This window comes from Triticum aestivum, chromosome 7D, assembly GCF_018294505.1.
Source record: "Triticum aestivum cultivar Chinese Spring chromosome 7D, IWGSC CS RefSeq v2.1, whole genome shotgun sequence".
In the NCBI taxonomy this organism is placed as follows: Eukaryota; Viridiplantae; Streptophyta; class Magnoliopsida; order Poales; family Poaceae; genus Triticum; species Triticum aestivum.
The window spans coordinates 610,185,469-610,211,071 of NC_057814.1; the positions used below are offsets into that span (position 1 = coordinate 610,185,469).

At 37.0% G+C, this 25,603-nt stretch overlaps 1 protein-coding gene across 1 annotated transcript; it reads right to left on the bottom strand.

Annotated features, from left to right (window-relative positions):
• Positions 1-1,623: 1,623 nt before the first annotated feature.
• LOC123164820 (uncharacterized) lies at positions 1,624-24,060 on the bottom strand. Its single transcript, XM_044582412.1, has 17 exons — positions 23,928-24,060; positions 7,819-7,965; positions 7,482-7,740; positions 7,153-7,384; positions 6,899-7,049; positions 6,604-6,768; positions 5,705-5,771; positions 5,179-5,618; positions 4,935-5,091; positions 4,392-4,831; positions 4,147-4,303; positions 3,599-4,038; positions 3,354-3,510; positions 2,804-3,243; positions 2,559-2,715; positions 2,026-2,465; positions 1,624-1,940 (listed from the first exon to the last, which is right to left on the bottom strand). Exons 2-17 carry the CDS (start codon positions 7,915-7,917, stop codon positions 1,797-1,799), a joined length of 3,945 nt encoding a protein of 1,314 aa, XP_044438347.1. The 5' UTR covers positions 7,918-7,965; positions 23,928-24,060; the 3' UTR covers positions 1,624-1,796.
• Between the last annotated feature and the right edge of the window lie 1,543 nt (positions 24,061-25,603).

A 25,603-nucleotide genomic window follows, 5' to 3' on the forward strand; every position in this document is an offset into this window, starting at 1 on the left:
CATTGAGGTGGTGCTGGGAGAGTTTTAAGCAGTTCAAGTTCCGGATTGTTCTTGCTGCTCAATTCTGGGCTATATGTAAGACGCGTAACAATATGGTTTTTGAATGAAAATTTGCGAACCATCTCTCTGATTACTTATTCGCAACTCCCATTTATTTTGCAGCGATTTCTAGCCTTTTTGGAGTCATAGTCAGATCAACATCCATGTCCTGAAACCTCAATGTGAGTGTGTTTTGAGTAGCATGGATTTCTCGCAGAAGGTGGTCACCTTGCCTACAAGATGAGAATCTGCGGTGCTGCACTTGGTACTACTGGTCATCCTGCCATTCATGTTCACATGGCTTAGTAGTGGTTGTTTAGGGTTTAGGGTCTGTTGTCTTGTTTGTTCAAACTGCTGTTCAAGAAAATCATATGAGGAAAAAAATCAGTGATATACCTTATGTATTGACTATTATTTCAGGCCTCGTGAAATCACAAAATACTAGAATATGCCAATTATTTTTGGCGAATAGTTTTATTGTGAAGGTGAAGTACAACTCATCTTGTCCGCGTATATGAATCTATGTAAGTGTCAGTTTTGAAATGAATCTGACTGGTATGGTTGCAAATAAGAGCTCTGTTGCTGCTCTGAATAGAAAGAGCAGCTTGTTCTTGCAAGCTGTGTGATTTAAATCAGCCTCATAGGATCAGTTATAGGCAGGGCACCCTGTTTTCTTTTAATTTCATTTCCTATTTTAGACAGCTCAACATTTCACACCTAGTATAAGTATAATCTATGTATGTATATGATTTAGAGGACCACATAGGTTGCTGAGTGTGCCTGCCCAATGACCTAAGTTGAAAGTTTGTCAACACGAAGGTACACCCTCTGTTCCTAAATATCACACGTTGAACTGCCAAAGCGTCTTATATATAGAAATAAAGGTAGTACCACTTTTGCATGACCTGTGTTTTCTAGGACTCATTTCACCATGTTTACATGCCTTTGTTTGGCTATATATATTTGAACTTTTGAATACTGTTATTTGCTACCCCCTCCTGAGCGCAGTCCTGATGTCTATGTTCCGGTTACTCTAAAATCGGTCTGGTTCTTCCCTGCCTAAGAGTGTGACGTCTGAATCAAGAAGGATTCAGCTGGCAGTGGTCATGCTAATTGTATGGAGGAGGATTGTTGTCTTTTCGTTGATTGTCTGTCAACCCCCCCCCCCCCCCCCCCCCCCTATTTTCCCGCTTTGGTGACCTAAGTTAGAAGTTCGTTAGTCATTTGATATTCCTCGTCAGCCTATGATATACTATATCCAACACAATAGAAGATCTATAGCTTGTTCCTTTTTGCTCTTGAAGTAATGAATATGTACAGACAGTGTCGAATTTAGATCAGTATTCCTCTTCCCTATTGTTTGACTTTTTTTATGGTCTTGTTTGTTCAGGTCGAGTCAAAGTGATCCTGATTTCTATGGCGGACTTATCACAAAGTGATCCTGATGTCTATGTTCTTCCTTTCATGCTGCCTCTAGCGTCAGTTTGTGTAACATCGATGTGTATGTTCCCTGCCTAAACAATGTGATGATGAAATTAACGGTTTCAATTAACCAAGATTTAAGGGTCCCAATCAACGAAGAACTGTAGTAAAACTAGCTGGTGTATTTTTCAATGTTGATTGATAGGTGTTCAAGCCATCATCCTTCTCGTTAGAGTTATTATTAATAAAATCTGGCAAATGACAGAACCGTGAAACAAAGGCGTTGGAAATGGAGTGCCTGAGCGCGTTTCTGAGACTTGAACAAATCACCCACACTATTGATAACTTATGTCCTCCATTGTGCCGCTAAGGAGGCTATCCAGTAGTTTCGAGAAGGGCACTGAGAGATGCGGTCTCTCTGGAACTGGAATTGCGTTGAACGTCCCACCTGGAGAATTTGCTGCGATGGCTTGGAGACCCTATCACATAGGAAAGGCATAGAGATACATTGGATTAATTCAGAAGCAATGATTTTGACTCGAACAGATCTTAATGCATACGTACATGGTTATATGCGTCGCCGCCAACAGTAAATGTGTGGACAGGCACTTTGGAGATGAAGTTGTCGGTTCCATAAAAAAAGTCACCCTTGTTTATTAATCCATCAGAGAAGAACAAGATTATGCCGTTGTGATAACCACGGTTTCTGAGCATTTTATGCGCCTCGGCAAGGCCTGATGCCATGTTTTTGCCACAGGTCATCCTGCGCCGGGCGAATCCCGTGTAGCCAGTTTTCTTTGTCTCGGCTGGGTCAACTACTTTCATGTCCGACGTGTATGTGTTTGGGGTGACGTCGACGTAGACGTAACCCATGCAACTATCAGGGAAATGGGTCAGCTTCTCTTGCACCAACCAAAAGACCCCATTATCCACCGTGTGCCAGGCTGGGGTTGAGTCAGTGCAGTCAAAGGCATACACAATAACCACATCGAGTGGCTCCCTTCCTGCAAACCAGTATGAGATCCTATACTATGAAATGCTCTTGGTGATCACTCCTAAACTAACAGATTGGATTGGAGGTTTGTACGTAGATATACCTGAAAGGGAACTAAAAGGCCTCTCATAATCCTCTGGGGTTCCGCCAAGTAGGCTATCCAGTAGCTTGGAGAAGGATGTTGATAGGTTTGGCCTTTCTGGAACGGGGCTGGTGTGGAACTTCCCGCATGGAGAATTTGTTGCAATGGAGTGGAGAACCTAGCACATATATGATATATAGGAATAAATAAAAATTATTCATGAGACGATCATCATTTAGATGGATAAACACTAATCTGGTACATACATGGTTATATGCATCCCCGCCGAGGGTAAATGTGTGGACAGGCACTTTGGAGACAAAGTTTTCAGTTCCATCAAAGAAGTCCCCTTTGTTTATCAAGCCATCAGAGAAGAACAAGATGATGCCATTGTGGTGCCCGCGGTTGCTGGTCATTTTATGCGCGTCGGCAAGTCCTGATGCCATGTTTTTAGTACAAGTCATCCTACGCCATGCGAATCTCGTGTAGCCAGTTTCCTTCGTCTCATTTGGGTCAACTACTTTCATGTCTGATGTGTATGTGTTTGGGGTCATGTCGACGTAGATGTAACCCATGCAACTTTCAGGGAAGTGCGTCAACTTCTCTTGAAGCAACCAAAAGATCCCATTATCCACCGTGTACCAGGCTGGGGTTGATTCAGTGCAGTCAAAGGCATACACAATCACCACATCGAGTGGCTCCCTTCCTGCAAACCAGTATGAGCAATTGGACAATTAAGCATCCTATACTATGAAATGTTCTTGGTGATCACTCCTAAACTAACGGATTGGATTGGAGGTTTGTACGTAGATATACCTGAAAGGGAACTAAAAGGCCTCTCATAATCCTCTGGGGTTCCGCCAAGTAGGCTATCCAGTAGCTTGGAGAAGGATGTTGATAGGTTTGGCCTTTCTGGAACGGGGCTGGTGTGGAACTTCCCGCCTGGAGAATTTGTTGCAATGGAGTGGAGAACCTAGCACATATATGATATATAGGAATAAATAAAAATTATTCATGAGATGATCATCATTTAGATGGATAAACACTAATCTGGTACATACATGGTTATAAGCGTCCCCGCCGAGGGTAAATGTGTGGACAGGCACTTTGGAGACAAAGTTTTCAGTTCCATCAAAGAAGTCCCCCTTGTTTATCAAGCCATCAGAGAAGAACAAGATGATGCCATTGTGGTGCCCGCGGTTGCTAATCATTTTATGCGCGTCGGCAAGTCCTGATGCCATGTTTTTAGTACAAGTCATTCTACGCCATGCGAATCTCGTGTAGCCAGTTTCCTTCGTCTCATTTGGGTCAACTACTTTCATATCTGACGTGTATGTATTTGGGGTCATGTCGACGTAGATGTAACCCATGCAACTTTCAGGGAAGTGCGTCAACTTCTCTTGAAGCAACCAAAAGATCCCATTATCCACGGTGTACCAGGCTGGGGTTGATTCAGTGCAGTCAAAGGCGTACACAATCACCACATCTAGTGGCCCCCTTCCTGCAAGCCAGTATGAGCAATTGGATATTCAAGCATCCTACTATGAAATGTTCTTGGTGATCACTCCTAAACTAACAGACTGGATTGGACGTTCATATGTAGATATACCTGAAATGGTACTAAGAGGCCTCTCATCATCCTCTGGGGTTCCGCCAAGTAGGTTATCCAGTAGCTTGGAGAAGGATGTTGATAGGTTTGGCCTTTCTGGAACAGGGCTGGTGTGGAACTTCCCACCTGGAGAATTTTTCGCAATGGAGTGGAGAACCTAGCATATATAAAATGCGTGGAAATAAATCAAACTTAATCATGAGGTAACCACCATTTAGATGGATCAACACTAATTCGATAAATACATGGTTATATTCGTCCCCGGCAAGGGTAAATGTGTGGACAGGCACTTTGGAGACAAAGTTCTCGGTCCCATCAAAGAAGTCTCCCTTGTTTATCATGCCATTAGAGAAGAACAAGATGATGCCATTGTGGTGCCCGCGGTTGCTGATCATTTTATGTGCCTCGGCAAGTCCAGATGACATGTTTCTAGTGCAGGTTATCCTACGCCACGCGAAACTCGTGTAGCCAGTTTCCTTTGTCTCATTGCGGTCAACTACTTTCATGTCTGATGTGTATGTGTTTGGGGTCATGTCGACGTAGATGTAACCCATGCAACTATCTGGAAAGTGCGCCAGCTTCTCTTGCACCAACCAAAATACCCCACTATCCACCGTGTGCCAGGCTGGGGTCGAGTGAGTACAATCAAAGGCATACACAATCACCACATCAAGTGGCTCCCTTCCTGCAAACCAATATGGACAATTGGTCACTCATCCCACTATGCATGTTCTTGATGATCACTCCTAGACTAATATTCGATTAGATGTGTTGTGATGTATATATACCTGAAATGGAACTAAGAGGCATCTCATCGTCCTTCGGGGTAGTGCCAAGGAGGCTATCCAGTAGTTTTGAGAAGGGTGTTGATAGATTTGGCCTTTCTGGAACGGTACTGGTGTGAAACATCCCACCTGGAGAATTGGTCGCAATGGAGTGGAGAACCTACATGTATACAATACATAGGAGTGAATTAAACTTATTCATGAGACGATCATCATTTAGATGGATAAATGCTAATCTGGTACATACATGGTTATATGCGTCCCCGCCGAGGGTAAATGTGTGGACGGGCACTTTGGAGACAAAGTTCTCTGTTCCATCAAAGAAGTCGCCCTTGTTTATTAACCCATCCGAGAAGAACAATATGATGCCGTTGTGGTGACCACGATTGCTGATCATTTTATGCGCCTCGGCAAGGCCTGATGCCATATTTTTACTGCAGGTCATCCTGCGCCAGGCGAATCCCGTGTATCCAGTTTCCTTTGTCTCAGCTGAGTCAACAACTTTCATATCTGACGTGTATGTGTTAGGGGTTGACATGACGTAAATATAGCCCATGCAACTATCACACAAGTTGGTTAGCTTCTCTTGCACCAACCAAAAGATCCCATTATCCGCTGTGTACCAGGCTGGGGTTGAGTCAGTACAATCAAATGCATACACAATCACCACATCCAGTGCCCCCCTTCCTACAAACAAATATAGACAATTAACTCATTCACACATGTTCCTAATATCCAGTCCTTAGTTAATTGTATTCGATGGCAGCATATACCTGAAATGGTAATGGACATCTTGTCTGGAACTGGGAGGGATGAATTCACCGTGAGGGCATGGAGATCCTGAAATACACACAAGAATAGAATACATTGGAAGAAAATAATTAGTAAGCTCATAAAACATTTGACTAGAGCACATATAAAAATCATTTAAACCTTTTTCTCCTCTTGAGTCTAATGGGATTTAATCGAGACTCGGGACACGAAATATACTTGCATTCTCGAAGCACGTGTGTGCCCACTATCATGCCCCAAAAATGGTACTCTATGTCTACCATGGTTCAAGTGTAGGAGCCCTTCTTGCCGAAGATTAGAGAATGTTATTACAGTAAAAGCACATCAACACCATGACCTTTTTTTAGGGAAACATCATGATCAGTTGAGTATCAAGTTCTAGCCGATGTCCATTATCATTTAATATAATAATAGTGAGCCTTGGGTTATTGCCATAACAGTTCATTGTAAATTTCCAACAGTTACAACCCTAGATAAGATTGTCCATTTAGAGGCTGAAGCTTACTGTACTAACAACCATTTTTTTAATTTAGTCATTAATTCCCACTATTAAGATCCTTTTTCAAGCGGTATGTATTTGATGCCCCAAATCAAGCGATGTTGCTTCCTGATGAAGAATCCAATTGCCCACTTTCTTCTGAAAGGAGCCCCCCCCCCCCCCCCCCCCCCCCGGGTCCGCATATGCATCGATTAATGCCCTCTTCATTGCAAGGTTTCAGGTTATACAAGTAAGGTAAAATGTAAAGAATGAGCACGACATACCAACTAGAGGAACCACAATAAAGATTACATGATGCTCTCAAGTTTTACCTTTTTGGATTGTACAAATAATGTAATAAAATATTAGAAACAAATACAAAGATGTGGTTATCAATCATACCTTGCTCAAACCCTGAGTTTCCATACCATTCAAGTTTTCTACAATCTCCTTTATTGTGGGTCTCTTCCTTCTATCATGATTGAGACAACGTACTGCAATTTTGGCGCATGTCTCCACTTGATATAAATTTGTTGTGCTATCCCTCTTCCTCCAATATGCACACACCTGTACATCGATACACAAAAGGTTTTTTTAGCAACACCATCAAATGGATAATTATTTATCTATATTGTTGTAACACCAGAACTTTAAGCATAAATTGAACATGTCGTTGACAAACATAATTTGTTCATACATCTTCAACAAAATTTGTGTCCCCTGAGTCGTGATAAATTTCAAAACCGCCAGATCCCCTAATTACTTCTATGATTGTAACACCTAAACCGTAGACATCAGTCTTGTCTGACATCTCGCTCCCATGTATTAATTCAGGCGGCATGTATTTCCTGCATGGTATAAAAAAATGTTTAAGGGCACGGTCAGTGTCACCATTTGTTTGGTTACATGAGAAAGAAAATCATGCCAAAATCAATGAAGCATTGCACTCACGTTGTCCCTGAAACTGAACCAACTTTGATATGGCTACGGCTTGCAGTGTAAATCCTTGACAGTCCAAAATCCGCAATTTTCGGTTTCATGCTCTTGTCAAGTAATACATTGGCAGGCTTTAGATCCAAGTGGAGGATCCGATTTTCACATCCATTGTGAAGATAACACAAACCTTCACAAGTCCCCTTTATTATTTGGTAATGTGTGCGCCATTCATCTCCCAGAGAAATTCCTGGAAAGAGGACAATGACTCAAGCGTGAAACTAAAGAATCTATTTTTTTATTTAAAGATGGAAAAAAGAGGATCGAAATGAAGATTTGAAGTTTACCAGACAGACGCTTATCTAAGCTTCTGCCGACCATATATTCAAAGCAGAGCACTTTGTATATGTGTCTACCAAAAACAGACGTGCCATCAGGTAGCTCAACATATTTCTTGGTTTCTTCATTGCAATACCCAACTAGACGTACAATGTTTGGATGTTGGACCTTCATATGGTTACGGAGTTCCTTCATAAATTGTCTGTCGTCAATTCCTTTGGTCGCATGAAGCAACTTCACTGCCATGGCTTCCCCATTGTAGACTGCCTGTTTCCAATTGATAAAACTAATCAATAATATGATGCTCAAGATAAAACAGAATACTAAGTCGATCATTGGTAGTACCTTGTAAACGTCTCCATAGCCACCACTTCCAACTTTTTGGGCGTCCGAAAAATCGTTAGTAATTCTTGGCAACTCAGATGATTCTATTTCTAAAGCCATGCTTCAACGATCAATATATGTGCTATACCTAGGTAGGTATGCCCTTTCCTGTGTACAAACAATGCACCATCAATAGCAAACAGCAACAGAAATCCTAAATCATCATGTTGAGAAAGCCTCGGTGAATACAATTGTAACTAGTTTAACAAATATATACAACTGTAACTACTATCTCCGATCCATATTACTTGTCGCTCAAACGGATGTATCTAGATGTATTTCAGTGCTAGATACATCTGTTTGAGTCACAAATAATATGGATCCGATGGAGTATATTTTTTTGGTTGGTTTTCTAATCTTACTAGCGAATATTGCCACCGACGAAACCCTAACCCACCACCGACCCCCCTCCCTCGCTCACAGCCCTGCCACTAGAGGGCGTTGGCGAGCGAGCTTGGCTTGTTTCACGGTGGTAGCAGAGACTGGTTCTCTCTCGTGCCACATCGGCGCCCTGGCGTAGCTCACGCGGGATGGTGACGGTTGTAGAAGAGGAGGGCCCTAGCGTGAATCGATCTAGTGGCGGCGCTCCGTTAGGTTTAGGGTTTAGGTAAAGACATGGTGGGCAAAGCCAATGTTACTGCGGGTTGTTCCGCGGCTAGTGATAGTGGTAGTCGGACTCTCGGCCTAGTGGTCGACATAAGCATCTGGACATGGACAAGGTGGCTACGACGACGAATCCTTTGTTTGCCGCCTCTACCTCTCCTAGCTACGGGGATCATGGTGTTACGATAGTCGCCGGATGCGGCGGCGGCAAGGTCCTCTTTACCTGCTTTAGCCTTTTTTTTCCAACGATGTGAGCGGTCCTTTGGATCTCTTAGCACCAAGATCCGGATAGCGTTAGAGAGAAGTTGCTAGCAGGTAGATAGGTCGCCGGTGGTGATGGTTTCACCAAGTATGCGGACCAGGCATTATCAACGTGGAAGCGCTCTTTCAGTGTCGAAGATGTTGACTCAAAGCTCAACTTCACGGATAAAAACCCCAAGTTCGACCTTTGATTGTCTTGTATAGGGGTAGGGTATTTTTTTTGTTCCTTTGGTCACATGTGGAGTGGTGGATTATGGCCCAAGGTTATAACCAAGCCGGTCAGGCTGTCGTTTTAGGTTTTTACTGGTTGGACCGCTGGTTCATTGGTTCATTTGTGAAAAAACACCAGAATATTTAAGGTTATTTCCAAAATGTTGACCAATGGATACACATAATATTGGATGTAAACCATTAATAAATCACAAAGTGTTATTAGTCTAGTTCCTTACTGGGCCTTTAGCATGCCTTGCCTCACGAATAAGTGTTTGATTACTTGTTGATGTACCTTTTTTAAAAATATTTTTTTTTTTTTTTACTAAAAGACAGATACACCTTAAAAGTCACGCAAGGTGATGTTCCTGATTTTTCCCGTCAAACCATCGGTCCGGTCCGGTTTTTAAACTATGGTTAGAGCAAATATGATTAGGATGATCTTAGTTCTTTTAGCAAATTTGTTTGACATCGATCCTTGACTTTTGCTTGATATAATTAAATGGTTAATAAGTTATAATTGTGTGCATCATATTGATGCAAAGGTAATATTTTGCCTTTGCGTCAATATGGTACAGCCAAAAAAGTGTATTCTCCTCTGTGATTTTAATAAACCAGTATCGCTATTGCGTTTCAAATTAAGGGGCTCTCATTAAAGGCCAATGCTATATCTCGCCTACTGCAAGGCCAATATAGCAATCGCCTCTCGCGACAGGGAGCAGGCCGTGGCCCAGTACTGGAACGGAAGCGAGGGGATGGTGGAACCGTCTACTCACATTTTCGGAAAATCCTAACTATATGCGGCGCACACCCCCTCTGTACACTTGTATTATACCTGGGCCGGCCCATTCTATTTTTATGTTCGTAAAAACCAAAAAGATATGCCCTCGCACGGATTTGAAGCGGGGATCTCCAGGTGGATACTCGCTGAGCTAACCACCTTACTGCCCTTACCTTCTGTGCTAAACTGAAACTTCTTCCCTCATTTCTTCTTATGTCTTTTTCTTTTTTCTATTTCCTTTTCCTTTTGCTTATTTGCTTTTTCGTTTTTCTTCTCTCTTCTTTTTTTTTCTCATTCGAGAAACATGCTTTCTCCATGATTTCTTTCTACAAAATTTATGAACGTTTTTCAATTTTGGAGGAACTTTTCAAATTCAATGAACTATTTTTCAAATTTGATGACCTTTTTTCAAATTATGATGAACTTTTTTCAAATTCCATGAATTTTTTCCCAATTTTGATGAACTTTTTTCCAATTTCGATGAACTTTTTTCAAATTAAATGAACTTTTTCAAAATTGGTGAACTTTTTTCAAACTCGATGAACATTTTTACAAATTTTGATGAACTATTTTCAAATTTATTGAACTTTTAATGAAATTCGATGAACTTTTTCAAATCCCGTGAACTTTTTTTCCAATTTCGATGAACTTTTTTCAAATTCAATGAACTTTTTTTCAAAATCGGTGAACTTTTTTCAAACTTGATGAACTTTTTCGTATTTTGGTGAACTTTTTTCAAATTCCATGAACTTTTATGAAATTCGATGAACTCTTTTCAAACTCAATGAACTTTTTCATATTTGATGAACTTTTTTCATTTTTGTGAAATGTGTTTCAAAATTTCTGAACACTTTTCAGAATTTATGAACCTTATTCCTGGTTCAACTATTTTCTCAGCACGATCTGCAGGCTCTAAGAGAATTTTTTATGTACGAGATTGCTACATGCTCCAACAGTCAAGTACAGCTGCCAATACTGAAATCTTTTCTGTGACAACATGTAATATACAATCATTTTACTGTTCCTCTAATTCATTTGCAATCATATACAAATATTCCCTACATACAGAAAATTTAAAAATTGTTCCAACAAGACATCTATTCTTATTTTCTCTTCAATTCACAGGGATTCCGGCTATTCAAATAGTTCAACATTGCCATCTGCCAAATTTTGAAGGTTTTGAAGTAAGTTCTGAAGATGGAAACTTGGTTTTTGTAAAACAAAAATAGTTTATTTCTTGCAGTCTTCTCTTTTATAACTAACTCTGCCATGCTAAAATGAACTCTCTTCTTGTTATTCTAACTTCTTCTGTTTCTTTTTTTTTCAACAAGATCATCGTGCTAGCTCACATGCTGAAGTGTTGTTCCCACTCCAATGTAATATAAGACCTAGCAATTTTGTGTTCCAAGATCAACTTCTTCTTCTTATTCATGAAAATTAATACTTTTCTGGAGAATTTACTACACATTTATAGTTCGTTTTTTCCCATTTTATTTAAATCAATGTCAGATTATTTTATTATTTGTTAATCGAACAGAAAAGTAATAATATATAAGAAAAACAAAGAAACAAGACAATACACAATTTTCGTCGACAATCTAAAAGAAATAATCAACAAAAAATCCCGTGCTGCCATTTTTACCACAAGCAAAGTCAAAGGAAAAGTCAAAGAACAAAGCAGCGACAGCATCCAACGAGCGAACAAGCACGAATCAGCGTCAAACAGAATGAAACAGCTAGAAAGAATGAGTGGGCTTCCAACAATGCAGCCCATGAAGAAAGCACGTAGCCGCCGAAACTCGTTACAGGCGCCGAAGGCGCCGACGAGGAGGGGAGCTCCTACTGGACGCTCGTTGCGTCCAACAGGGCGCCGACGCACAGGGGGCGACGCGACTTTTGCACAGGCACGTCAAGGTGATAATTTGCAAAAAACAAAGCAGCGACAGCATCCAACGAGCGAACAAGCACGAATCAGCGTCAAACAGAATGAAACAGCTAGAAAGAATGAGTGGGCTTCCAACAATGCAGCCCATGAAGAAAGCACGTAGCCGCCGAAACTCGTTACAGGCGCCGAAGGCGCCGACGAGGAGGGGAGCTCCTACTGGACGCTCGTTGCGTCCAACAGGGCGCCGACGCACAGGGGGCGACGCGACTTTTGCACAGGCACGTCAAGGTGATAATTTGCAAAAAATAGCAGGGTGTGACGGCTGGGAATCGAACACAGCACTTTAGGCTTGCACTCGCACCCTACTAGCCACAAGGATGGAAGCGCTCGGTTGACCATACAGCGGAAACCTACAAGAACTAAAGAAAGTATAAGACTGTTTGAAAAACATCCTTTACGATTTTCCAATAGCAAAAACAAAACGTGAATGTTTTATCAAACGCGAACATTATTAGTTTTTTTTACAAATTTTGAGAAAACTCAAACATTTTTCAACACAAAAACGAATTTTGGAGACGCGAACATATTTTTTAGAACGGAAACATTTTTTAAACTACCCAAAAACCTGAACAGGAACAATTTTTCAAATTTGGAAACACAAACAACTTTTGAATTTCCCAAACATTTTTGGAATTTGTGACATTTCTTTAAAGCACAAACATTTTCTGAATCTTGAGAACCAATTTTGAAACGGAGAACAAATTTGGAAGCGCGGACAATTTTTTAAAGCACAAACATTTTTTGAATCATTGGAAAAAATTTGGAAATGGAGAACAAATTTGGAAGCGCGAACAATTTTTAAAGCACGAACATTTTTTGAACCTTGAGAACAAATTTTGAAAACTCCTAAACAAATTTGGAAGCGCAAACAATTTTTTAAAGCACGAACAGTTTTTGAATCTCGAGGACAAATTTTGAAATAGAGAACAATTTTGAAAAATCCTGAACAAATTTGGAAGCGTGAACAATTTTTTAAAGAGCAATCATTTTTTTGAATCTTGAAAAGAAATTTTGAAATAGAGAACAATTTCGAAAAATTCCAAACAAATTTGGAAGAGCGAACATTTTATGAAATCCGGTATACTTTCTGCATTTCGAAAGTTTTGAAATTTTTGTGTAACGGGAACAAATTTTGAATTAGAGAACATTTTTTCGATAACTGAAAATTTTATGAAAATACGAACAAAATTTGAATTTTTTGAATTTATTTTGAGAAAAAGAGAAGAAAAGGAAAAGGAAAAAGAAAGAAAACAAAAAAATCAGGAACATTTTTCGAAATTGTGAACAAAATTGTGTAAATGTGAACACTATTTCACAAATATGAACAATTTTTGACAAAAAGAACATTTTTGAAAATTCTGAACCATATTTGAACTTTTCGAAAAGCTTACAAAGAAAAAGTAAAAAAAAACAGAATAAGACAAAGAAAACGAGAAAAAAGAAAGACAGAATAAGACTGAAGAAAAAACAATAGAAGGAACAAATGGTTTTTTCCTCGCTTTTCGTTTCTTTAAATTTAGCATTGCTATTATAATAGTTCCACAAGCCAGTCGTTGTGGCTAGCGCGGTGTGTTCCGCTACTGGAGGTCATAGGTTCGATCCCTAGCGCTATCGTTTTTTGCGGTTCATCTCGCGAGTCGAAACCACTAAAATGGGCCGACCCAGGGTGAGCTGCGCCCTGTGCGAAGCGGCGTCTCTTCGAATTGTCGTTGGTTCGCACAAAGACGAGCGACCTGGCGACCAAGATGGGCCAGCCCAATCCCGTAACATAGGCAAAGGCTACAGTATCCGGTTTTGCGAATCTTCTAGACGGTTCCCGAACCGGTTTTCATTTTTATTTTTTTCGTTTATTTCCTTTTTTATTTTTCTTTCTTTTCATTTTTTATTTTTATTTACTTATTTATTTATTTTCTATTTATTTTTAATTGTTTTTCTTCTGGAGTTTTTTCTACTTTATAAGAATTTCAAATTTGTTTTCAAAATAAAAAAAAGTTCAGAAGTTCAAAAAACTTCAATGTAATTAATAGTTGTACACAAATTCAAAAATAAAAAAGATTTTTCAAACGTGTTTACACGTTGAAAAAAGTGTTCTCCTTTCAAAAAAAAATTTTGTTTTAAATTTTTCTTCAGAAATGCAAAATGTTTGCAAATTTCAAATAATGCTTTTTCATAATTTTGTTCACAGTTTCAAATTTTGTTCACAGATGCAAAAACATGTACCTTTTCATAAAATGTCCATGTTTTCAAAAATGGTCTTATTTCTCAAAATTTCTTCAAAAAATCAAAAAAAATTCCATTTTAAAATTTGTTCACAGATTCAAAAATTGTTCACATCTTTAAAAGTTGTTCATGATTTTTTAATAATGTTCCCGTTTTCATAAAAATTTAGAAATATTCCTATTCTCAAAATTTGTCCACAAAAACAAAAATCTTCGTTTTCGAAAAGTGTTGAAAATTCAAGAATTGTTCACAATTTGTCATAACTTGTTCCAGATTGTCAAAAAATGTTCTGTATTTTTAAAAATGTTCCAGTTTTCCAAGATTTCTTCACGAATTCAAAAAAGATACCTGTTTTTATTTTTTTCACAATTCAAAAAATGGTTCACAATTTGTGAAAACTTTTTCCAGATTGCCAAAAATAGTTTCGTATTTTTTAAAAAAAATTCTTTTTTATGATTTTTCACAAATTCAAAAAATTCTTCTCTTTTGATTGTCTTGACAATTCAAAAAATCAGTCGTAATTTTAAAAAATCTCCCTGTCTCTTAAAAAATACACAAATTCAAAATTGTTCCTACTTTTCAAATTTGATTGCAAATTCGAAAAATTGCTAACATTTTTTGAAAACTCGTGTGTGTTCTGTCAAAAATGTTCAAATTTTTTAAAAATGGACTCAGAATTTACGTGATAAGATTCAAAAGGAAAACTAATACAATCGGCCCATGTGACTAGTTTTAAAGAATTCACATTGCAGTTCGACCACGAATATGAATCAGGTGTAGTGGCTAGCTACCTTCCTCGACAAGAGGGAGGTCGCCAGATCGAATCCTTCCTCGACAAGAGGTTGAATTTTACACCGCTCGCTGCCTGTCTAGCCGGGCTAGTCGGGGAATAACATGTCTGAAGTCCCCACATTTTGATTAGAAGCTTGTAACAAAGAAAGGATGGTGCAACCACCACGCCACCACAGCGGGAACTGTGAGTTAGAAGCTTTCTCATTCTTTTATTCTTCTTTTTCCTTTTTCTTTTTCTTTTTTTCTTTTTTTCTTTTTATGCATACTGGTTCGTTGAATTGTTTGCAAATGCGTGAACTTTTCATTTAAATTGATGTTTTTTAAATTTCATTGACTTTTCCCGGAATTTCATGAACTTTTTCTAAATCGATGAACTTATTTTCAAATTTGTTAACTTTTTTCCAAATAGATGAACATTTTTTTTCAAATTCGCTGATATTTTTTTAAAATAGATGCACTTATTCATAACTTTGGTGAACTTTTTATAAGATTGATAAACTTTTTTAAGGTTTAATGAACTTTTTTCTCAAATTCGATGAAATCTTTTCAAATTCAGTGAAGTTTTTTTTCAAAATTGATGAACTTTTTTCAAATTCAATGAACTTTTTTCGAATTTGATGATTTTTTTTTCAAATTTGATTAGCTTTTTTCCAAAAATCGATGAACTTCTGTCACATTTTGTGAACTGCTTTCAAAATAGGTGAACTTTTTTCCAATTTTGTGAACGATTTTTCTATATTGATGAACTATTTTTCAAAATCAATAAGCTTTTTTCATATTCTTAGTTTTCTAGTTTTTCATGAATCCCTTTGAAATTTACGTTTTTATTTAAAAATAATTTATACTTGGTATATGGTAAATAGTTATGTGCAGTACTAAAAGGGTTTGTTTTTGTTTTTCTTTCACTTTTTTTCTTTTTTCCTATTTTTTTACTTTTGTTTATACTTTAAAATATTATAAATACTTATATTACAAAAACACACTCACAAAAATACATATAAAAATGTTTAATAGGGATTAAGAAATGTTGAACATGAAGTTGAAAATGTTGAACAAGTATTTAAAAACGTTGAACACGTCTTTGAAAAAAAATGTGAATAAGTACTAAAAATGTTGAACAAGTATTTGAAAATGTTGAACACGTATTTGAAAAAAATGTAGAATAAGTATTTGAAAATATTTTGAATAAAGTAAGTGAAAAATTGTTGATCATGTATAAAAGATATGCTGAACAATTATTTGAAAAAGGTTGAACAAGTATTTTAAAAATATATAACAAGTATTTGAATAAATGTTGAACAAAGTATTTGAAAAAAGGTCGAACAAGTATTCGAAAATAATGTTGATCATGTATTTGAAAAATGTTGTACAAGTATTGAAAAAATGTTGAATGAGTATTTAAAAATGTTGAACGGGTATATGCAAATTTTTGAACGACTATTTGAACATGTTGAACAAGTGTTTAAAAATGTTAAATCAGTATACAAAATGTTGAATCAGTATACAAAATTTTGAACAAGTATTTGAAAAAATGTGGAACTGAGTATTAAAAAAATACTAAACGGGTATACGGAAAATATTTAATAAGGATTTGAAAATGTTTAATCAGTACTAAATATGTTGAACAAGAGTTTCAACAAAAATAATGAATAATTATTCAAATATTGAACAAGTGTTTAAAAATGTTGAATAAATGTTCCGACAATTTTGAATGTTCATCCAAAAAATAAATTTGTCGTGTACAAAAATGTAGCGTGAATCGAAAACAAACATACGAAAAAATAAAATAAAAAAAATAATGGAGAATAAAAAAGAAAACACAAAACAAAAGAAAACCAAACAAGAAATGGAGAAGAACAAGGAAAAGAATGAAAAAAATCAAAGAAGATAAAAGAAATGAAACAAAATTAAACGAAATAGAATGAAACAAACTGAGAAGAAAGAATGGAAAAAGAGAGAGAAAAAAGAAACAAAATAAAAAAATGGAAGAAAAAATGTAGAAAGAATTAATAAAATGAAAACTAAAATAAGCCGAGAAGAAGAATAAAAGAAACCAAATAAAAAGAAAAGGCAACTAAAACCAAAGAAACAAATACAAAAAACAATGAAAACAAATGGAGAAGAAAAAAGAAAAAGAACAAAAAATAGAAAATAAAAAATAAAAAAAAGAATAATGTAGAAGAAAATGGAGAAAGAAAAGAAAAATAGGGCGCGCCCAACTATTTTCAAGCTCAAGTACGACCCACCCTGGTAGTGTAAGATGATCTCGAGCGTAGCGTAGTGACTATGAGCGATACGCTACTAACTGGAGACCAGGGATCGCGTCTCGGTTACCCCATTTACTTCTTTCTAATTTTTAACACCGCACGCGCTTAACTGGCTGCCCTAGTACAAACGCGAGGGGGAAAGCTTCAGCGACAGCTGCCACTTCGATTGCTGAATGCGATAAATAGCTCTCGCACACATTTTGGTGATTCAGGCGAAGTTTCTGTATGGTTTTTATATTTTTTCTTCTTTCTGTTTCTTTTTTCTGCTTTTCTGTGTTTCCTTCTGGTTTCTACTTTCCTTTTTTTTTGTAGTTTTCGGTTTTCTCTCTTTTTCTAAAATACGTACAATTTTTTTTTCATACACATTAAATATATTTTTATACAAATAGAAAACATTTCAAAAACATCATGATTTTTTTAGAAAATTATAATGAACATCTATCCCATGTACTTTGTAAAATGCACATTGAACATTTTTTAATTACATAGTGAAAACTTTAGAATAGATGTTGAACGTTTTTCAAATGTTTACTGTGTATTTAAAATGTTCACCGTGTATTAAAAATATTTATTTGTACTAAAAGTTGGTCACCCTTTACTTAAAAAATGTTCACCGTGTATAAAAAATTTATTTATGTGCACCAAACATGTTTAATATGTATGAAAAATATATCTTAGAAATGTATTAAAAATGCTATTCGTGTATTTTAAAAGGTTCACCATGTATTTTAAAAGATTCATCATGTATTAATAAATGTACATCGCGTATTAAAAATGTCGTCATGTACTTTTTAGAATGTTAAATGATTTATCTTAGAAATGAATAATGTGTATTAAAAAAAGTTCCCTGTGTATTTGATAAAAATCTTCACGACAAGTTAAAAAATATGTTCATATTGTATTAAATATGTACATCGTGTATTTTAAAAGTCCATGACCAAACTCATGCACACTTGTGTGATGCGCCTTTTGTGTGTACATTATTGTTCGTGTATTTACATGTTGGATCATTCCGATGTACGCTTCTCTTCATCATCGGTGTTGTTTTGGTCATATGGGGCCTTAAGATGACGACTTTCTAGCTATCTAACACCACAAGTTTTGTCCGTCTTTGATAAGGGACGGGTGATGACGTTGGCGCCGCCTTCGGCTCGCTCATGTTTGTAGTCGTTTCTAGGTGATGCTCGAACTATGGTTATTTTTTATATTCCTTGTACTGCCATAATTGATGATTAATAGATCATAAATTTTTACTTCCCGAAGTGAAAAATCATAGACGTGCTTTCGGTTCTTGTTTTTTGGTTTATGTTTTTTGACTTTCAACCTTTTCTATTTCCTTTTTTTATTTCTAGTTTCCCCCTCGGGTGTTTTCTGGAATTTTTTTTATCAAAACCTATTAACATAAAATCTAGTTTTGAAGTTCTGAACGCCAGAAACACAAAAGATGAAAACGGTTCATGACGTTAACGTAAGGTTCAAGATTTTTTTTTGAAAAAAGAATGAACAAAAAAAGCACAAACATCTAAGGTTGCGACAAATATCACACATGCAATGCGCGACTTGTCATCACGAGGGGAGGTGTGAATGACCTTTGCAAACATTACACTCCAAATAGTGATTTTGTAAATTGCCATGCCCCTAATAAACGAAAATGGTAACTGCCTGACGTTCCCTGTGAACGATCTTTCAGTGAACGCTCTGTTTGCTATCACATCATGCACATGGATCTTGATGATCACTGCGTTGCCACATCAGGAAAAAAATGATCCGTTCGCTGGGATGCAGGCCATGCACGAACGCTCCTTTATTCTTCGCAAAAGTATTCTTGGCTGAGGTGCGTGATGGGTAACAACTTGAACTAGGAAGAGGGTTGTGAACATTTGTGGCTAAACTTGTTTCATTACAGATCCTTTTTTGCCGTTGCATAATTTGAAGAAAAAAAAACTTTTTTGCCATGTGCCCATTACAAATCCCAAAAGTTGCCATGTTTTAGAGAATAAATTTTTCTAAACTTGCCATGTGCAATTATATATTGTTTCCATGTGCCCATTATAAATCCCATGTGAAATTTTTTCTAAACTAGCCATGTGAAAATTTATTATATATTTTCATGGCAATTTCATTGTTTACTTATCATTTAACCATGCTAAATTTTTATAGGTAGCATGGCAATTTCGCATTTTTTTCAGTTAGACCATGACAATTTTATTATTTAAACCATGGAAATTTTTAGTTAGACAATGAAAATTATATTATTTACACCATGATTTTTTAATGATGGGACTATTTAATTAGTAAGAGCATGACCTTTTTTTTTAATGGCGTGTAAATTTTATTATTAAGAGCATGGCTATTTTGTTTCTAATGCATGGCACTTCTTTCTTATATTTTACCATGGCCATTTCATGTGTGTGATTTTTATGTTTCTTGAAAATGAAAATATAAAGGATGGCAAATTCCTTGGATGTGTCTTTTACAATAATATGCAAATTTGGCTCTGCATTTTTTGGGCCATGCTATTGTTTTTTTCTTAGCAATTTCATGTTATACATAATGGAAAATCTATTTTTTATTTTGATGCCATGCATTTTGGACTTCTTACGGAAAAAAAATTGGGCTGTTTGTTTTCTTTGCATAAGGGTGACGCTGGATGGGGGGCGGACCATGAAAAGACATGTGGGCAGTTGGGGTCACCTTGTGGGTTCTCCTAGTGAAAAATAAATTCTCTGGATCGATCCACCTGTACCCATAGCTATCGAAATATTCGCTCAAGGGTGCCTCCCCTGGGAATGATCTCCATTGGAGAGCTCCTATTTGCCTCTCGCGAGCGGCAAAAGGTCGAGCTTCCACTGAAGGTCGACGCAGACGGGCTGACCCATTAAGAGGTAAAGAGCTCTAGCGCTTAAAAAATTGTAAGAAATACCTGCGGGAGCAAGAGCTCGAATTCATGGCGTCCCGCTCGTGAACTAAGAGCATGATTGGTTTGATGCCAAAAGTTGGCATGCCAATATTTGGCAAATGCCAAATGTTGGCTACTGATTGGTTGGCTACCAACTTTTCTTCTCAACCTCACAAAAAGTTGCCGACATTTGGCAAATTTTGATTTTGCCAAATATTGGCAATGCCAATTGTTGGCATCAAACCAATTATGCTCTAAAAGCCTTAATGAATGGACGTGTTTAGTTTAGTTGATTGATATGCATCGAGATAGTTTAAGTACCGAACTTCTTATGATTTTTTTGAACATTCAAGAAAATTGTGAAAAAAGAATTTAAAATTCTGATTTTTTTTACAAATGCAAATAATTTTTTAAAACGAAAGCAATCTTTTGGAAAATGTGATTTTTTTTAAATTGCAAAAACTTCGAATTCAAAACAATGTTTTTGAACTCAGTAATTTTAATTTTTTTGAAGAAATTTGGACACTTTTTAAAATTTTATATACTATCAACATTTTTAAATATATAATGAGCAATTATTTAATATACGTTGAGCATTTTTGTGATATACGCCGGAGAATATTAAATATACATTGAACTTTTTTGTGATCTACGCTGAACAATATTTGGATACACATTAAACATTTCTGTGATATACGGTGATTCTTTTGTTAAAGTGCACAATGAACATTTAAAAGAAATGTGGAACATTTCTTAATATAGGGTAGGCATTTCCTTAGATATTTATGAACGAAAAAAATAAGAGAAAAACGGAAAAAGGAAAAGAAAGAAATATAGGCAGAAAAAAAGAAAAAGAAAATTGTTCATCAAGTATTAATAAAATTGTTCAACATGTATTATTGGAAAGAAAAAGAAAAAATAAAGAAAATTAAACAAACGAAAATCATAAAAACATGTAAAGGCAACGTGTAGCACTGGCGTGAACTGACCCGGCCCATCCATGGGCACTGCGGGCGTTTCTACAAACATTTGACGCCAGGAATTGCCCTTATTGTGGGATCTCCTATAGGGCGCCTTATACGCCGGCTGAGGACAGGAACGCGCTAAACAGTGCAAAATGTATATAAAGCGAGAAAAAACATCAGCAAAAAGTCGATCTAGTGAGAATTGAACCTGCACCAAATTGCTTCAGTGCGTGATTAGCTAACCACTCAATCTAATACGCCCCCATGAAAGTTTTCAACGTGAAGCAGGTTGAGAACAAACTATAGCCGCGCTATTTAGAAAAATATGACTTCTTTTTTCAAAAAATGTGTACAAATTTAGAATCTGCACAGATTTCAAAAAACATCACGAATTAGAGAAAAGTTCATTTATTCAAAATAAGTTAACCAGTTTTTAAAACCATACATCTATTTAAAATAATTGAATTCAAAAAAGTTCATCAATTATGGAAAAAAATTGATGGACTTTTAGAATTTTTTTAATGATTTAAAAAAAGTTCATTGCTTCAAAAAAATCATGTATTTTTAGAAAAGTACATGAATTTTCGAAAAAAGTTCATCGATTTCGAAAAAAGCTCATGTTTTTTTAAAGTTCATTAACTTTAAAATAAGTTCATCGAATTTGAAAAAAGTTCATCATTTCTTTAAAAAAGATCATCAATCTTTTTTAATAAATTTCACAAAATCGAGAAAATTCATCTGGTATTGGAAGAAAAGTTCACAAATTTGAAAGAGTTCACAGATTTTAAAAAATAGTTCATGAATTTGGCAAAAATTCATGGATTTTGGAATAAGTTCATCGATTTTGAATAAAAAGGGTGATCGAAGTTTTTAAAACAGTCAGAAATTATATAGGCTCAAAAAGCTCTCTTGACCTTGAGAAAGAATACAGTAAGAGAAGGAAACATATAGGCATAAAGTGGTTCATAATCCTATTGGTAGTGCGGTGCTCACTCAAATCAGTGATCCCGAGCGCGAACTCCCGCGAGCGCACCCTTTGGTTGCTTCAGATTGAACGAAAAAAAAAAAGACGGGTCAGACAAGCGCGGCGCGGGGTTGTGCGTCCCTTGGTGAAAAGTGAACAAATGGGCGCAACGGACCCCGTTTAGGATTTTTCCCTATTGCGGCTCTATCCTATTTGACGCATTATACGCCGGACTGTCACAAAGCTGAGCGATCGAGCGGTGACTTGGGCCGGCCCATTAGCGTGTTGCAGCGTTTCCAGTTTGGGAACCTTTTAGAGTGTTGCAACCGATTTTTTAAGGTTCCCTTAATCTTTTTTTTCCTATTACATATTTTCCTGTTTCTTTTTTCGTTTTCTACGGTTTTTATTTTCAATTTTTTCTTTTTTGTTTTTCCAATTCTTTTTCTTCTTTCTTTTCCTGTTCTGTTTCTTTTTTTTATTTCTTTTCTTCGTTCCTTTACTATTTTCAAGTCTATTTTCCTTTTTTTTTACAAAACTTCATCTGATGAAAATTGTTTGACATTTTGTTATAAAATTCGTGCCTGGAAGAAATTTGAAATTTTCAAAGTGCTCGTTTTTTAAAAATTGTTGATAAATTAGAAAAATTGCATTTTCCAAAAAATGTTCGGGAATTTCAAAAAATGTTCTATTATATAAAAATTATTCGGATTTTCCTTGTTTGATTTTTTCACAACTTTTCACTGAAATGTTCTACATTTCAAATTGTGCGTAAATTTCAAAAATATGTTCTTATTTTAAAAATAAATAACGTATTTAAACATTGTTAGTGTTTCCAAAAAATTTCTCAAAATTCAAAATATGTTGATGATTTAAAATTTTGTTCTGTTTTGAAATTTTGCTCATAAATACGAAAAAATCGTGTTTTCAAAAAATGCTCGGAAATTTCAAAATCTGTTCGTGATTTCAGAAAATTATTTGGGTTTGCCAAAAAATGTTTGTAAGTTCAAAAAAAATCACTCAAATTTTGTAATATTGTTCGGGATTTTTTCAAATAGTGTTTAAACTGCTATATCCATTATTTATGAAGTCTTGTGATGGATATCTCTCACCACACCTTTTCGATCATGATGTATAGAAACGAGCGAGCTTGAGTACGCAGTCGCAGATTCGAATCCCAGCTACCGTGCCCTACCCTTTTGCGATTTTTCGTCATCGCATTGGCAATGGGCCGGCCGTAGAGTGCGACAAATAGGAGCTCCCCCTATTGGGGTCCCTCCCCTAAAAAAACCCTATTGGCGTCCTAATAAAATACATGTTTAAGCCAGTCATGATGAGTAGTTATTTGATAAGAAACTAGTCTTGGGCTAAATTAGAAAATCAGGCTCGATCCTTGGTTGGAAACAAGCTTCAGCCCATCTAGTTTAAAATCCACAAAGGTTCAAGGCTCGCTTTTTTTTTTCTTTTTTTTTTTTGCGAAACACAACAAACATAAGCATTCACAGACATGTACATACACTCATCTTATGAATGTATATCTCTGTGAGCAATTTCAAAAGACAAAGCCGGCAAGTCTTGAAATTGATTAAGCCACCACATGAGTCTTTTTGTCGGCGGACACACCACTTACCACTGAAAGAACAAAGCTGTTAAATCCTGCAATAAATCTAGAAAAGTTCAAGCAATCATACCAAGTTCAGAATTTACGCAACCTTGCGGGTGAGGGTGGATAGATTTCACCACAAGGAACCTAACGAACTGAGACTAGGCTCGGTTCACAGCTGATAAAATAGGTCGATTGCTGTTTCTCATATACTCTAAATTCTCCTATATTTCTTTATAGAGAGAGTAGTTTGTTATGTATGTTCTATTGTGGCGGAAATTCCGTGAAATTCGGCAGAAACATCTCAATAGCGCTGGCTTAATTTGTACTTGGCTGATGTTTTCATCAAAAAGAAAAGAAAATCCATGTGAGGAAGTCCCGGGCGGATCTAGCTAGCGGACGGCGTAAGAGATAATTAAAACCAAATGTTGTTGTGTTCCCCTTCCATGATCCATGCGTATATACTACATACGAACAGCAGTACAGTTGCAGGACAGAAGTTGTAGTATCTACTTAAAATCAAACTAGAAACTACAAGATCGAAGATGGAAGCGATGGCTAACCTTGTTGAAGGTCTTGCGGCCACCTGTGATGCCTCTGCTGCTGGGGTGCTCGGTCACACTGATTAAGCTCATGGGACTCCTCCATCGGCACCAACCGCTATAGTCACGGAATGGGACTGGGAGTAGTTCGTTGCATTTACAGCAGAGAGAACGACATGCGAGATAGTACAAGGAAACAACAGGACGATGCATTTATTTTTAGCAGGTGGAACAGGAAATGATTATTGCTAATAGTTATTGCCGTGCCTGTACGATGTCTCCCGCAATCATAATTTGAAAAGATGCTATACTGTACTATGTAGGTGGAATTCTATAGGGTATCTTTTTTGCGAATCACTTTGTAGAGCATCAATCAGCTAAAAACACGGGGACAAAATTGATCCATATACAGTGCCGCCTAGCCTCATGTGGACTTCAATGGGAAGCTCTCATACATCTCACTAGTTTTCTAAATTATTTTTAGCCTCTGCTCGATCAAAATTCTCCGCCTCCAACAGCAGGCACACCTCGTGGGAGTCGGTCTCGGATATACATCTTGCTAGAACGGGCCCGAACAGCATGCACAGCCTCTTCTTAAAGGCCGTGCTGCCTCTACTGCCCATCTCACAAATTTTACAACACTGGCCCCCATTCGCCATGTCGCCTAGCGTGGTTCCCACTCAGGGCTCATTCGGTTTGGAGGAAATCAAAACATAGGAATTAGGACTAGTATAAGAATTTTATAGGATGACACTTGCCATCCTAAGAAATTGACTTGCCTCGTTCCTACGTGTAAAATGAGCTTTGAGTGGATGTGTAGTTTTCTCCAAAAACACAGAAAATGAATAGTATTTGTACGAAATTCCTGTACGCATTTCCTACTAACCGAATGCATATATAGGAAATTTTCCTCCAAAATTCTTGTTCCTATGTTTTTCCTACAAAAATCCTCCAAACCGAATGAGGCCTCAGTGCTGTAGCCAGATTTCACCTACGCCCCAAGCCAACAGTCAACCAAGGAAATACACTCCACGCCCTAGGCCACGGCCTTGGCAGCCCTGGGCCTGGCTACGCCCCTGCTCCCAGTCCAAGAAACACGACCTTTAAGAAGGGTGGTAACTCGAAAGCGGTAAACCATTACAAAAATGGGGTTTAGCGGTGGTTTTGATGGCATGAGGCGTTTTCCCATTCCGCCTCCAAATCTATGCTGCTCATACTGCAGGTAGTGTTAGAGGGGGTTGGATGAACGACTTTGAGGGGAATGGTAGTAGTTCATTGCATTTACAACTCACAGAGATAGTATGACGAGGGAACACAAGGCATTTATTTTTAGGGTACATGGAGCAGATGGAACAGACCAAAATTATTGCCAACAGTTATTGACTGCCTTGCCTATAATCATTACTATACCTCCCATTCACAAATATAAGATGTTTTGGATATTTCAATATGGACTACATATGAACTGAAAAAAGTAAACAAACACACTAAAACGTGTCTATATACATCTAAATCAGAAAAAAAAAGGTTAAAACATCTTATATTTGTGAATGAAGGAAGTATTTGCCTTCAATTTTTCCAGAAATCGTGATTTGCATGTATGGAATTATTGCTAACGCCGCAACCTTACGCCTGGTTCAAGTTGCATAGTTGGAGGTTGGCTACAACGCCAAGGTCGAGCTATTTTAGTGTAGGCA

Bases quoted from the DNA above. Each gene is read 5' to 3' on its own strand.
- LOC123164820 (XM_044582412.1), bottom strand. From the start codon at position 7,917: ATGGCTTTAGAAATAGAATCATCTGAGTTGCCAAGAATTACTAACGAT. The intron at 6,769-6,898 runs GTATGAACAAAT...ATCGATGTACAG, and splicing joins ACACAAATTTTGTTGAAGAT to GTGTGTGCATATTGGAGGAA. The intron at 4,832-4,934 runs GTATATATACAT...ATTGGTTTGCAG, and splicing joins GCCTCTTAGTTCCATTTCAG to GAAGGGAGCCACTTGATGTG.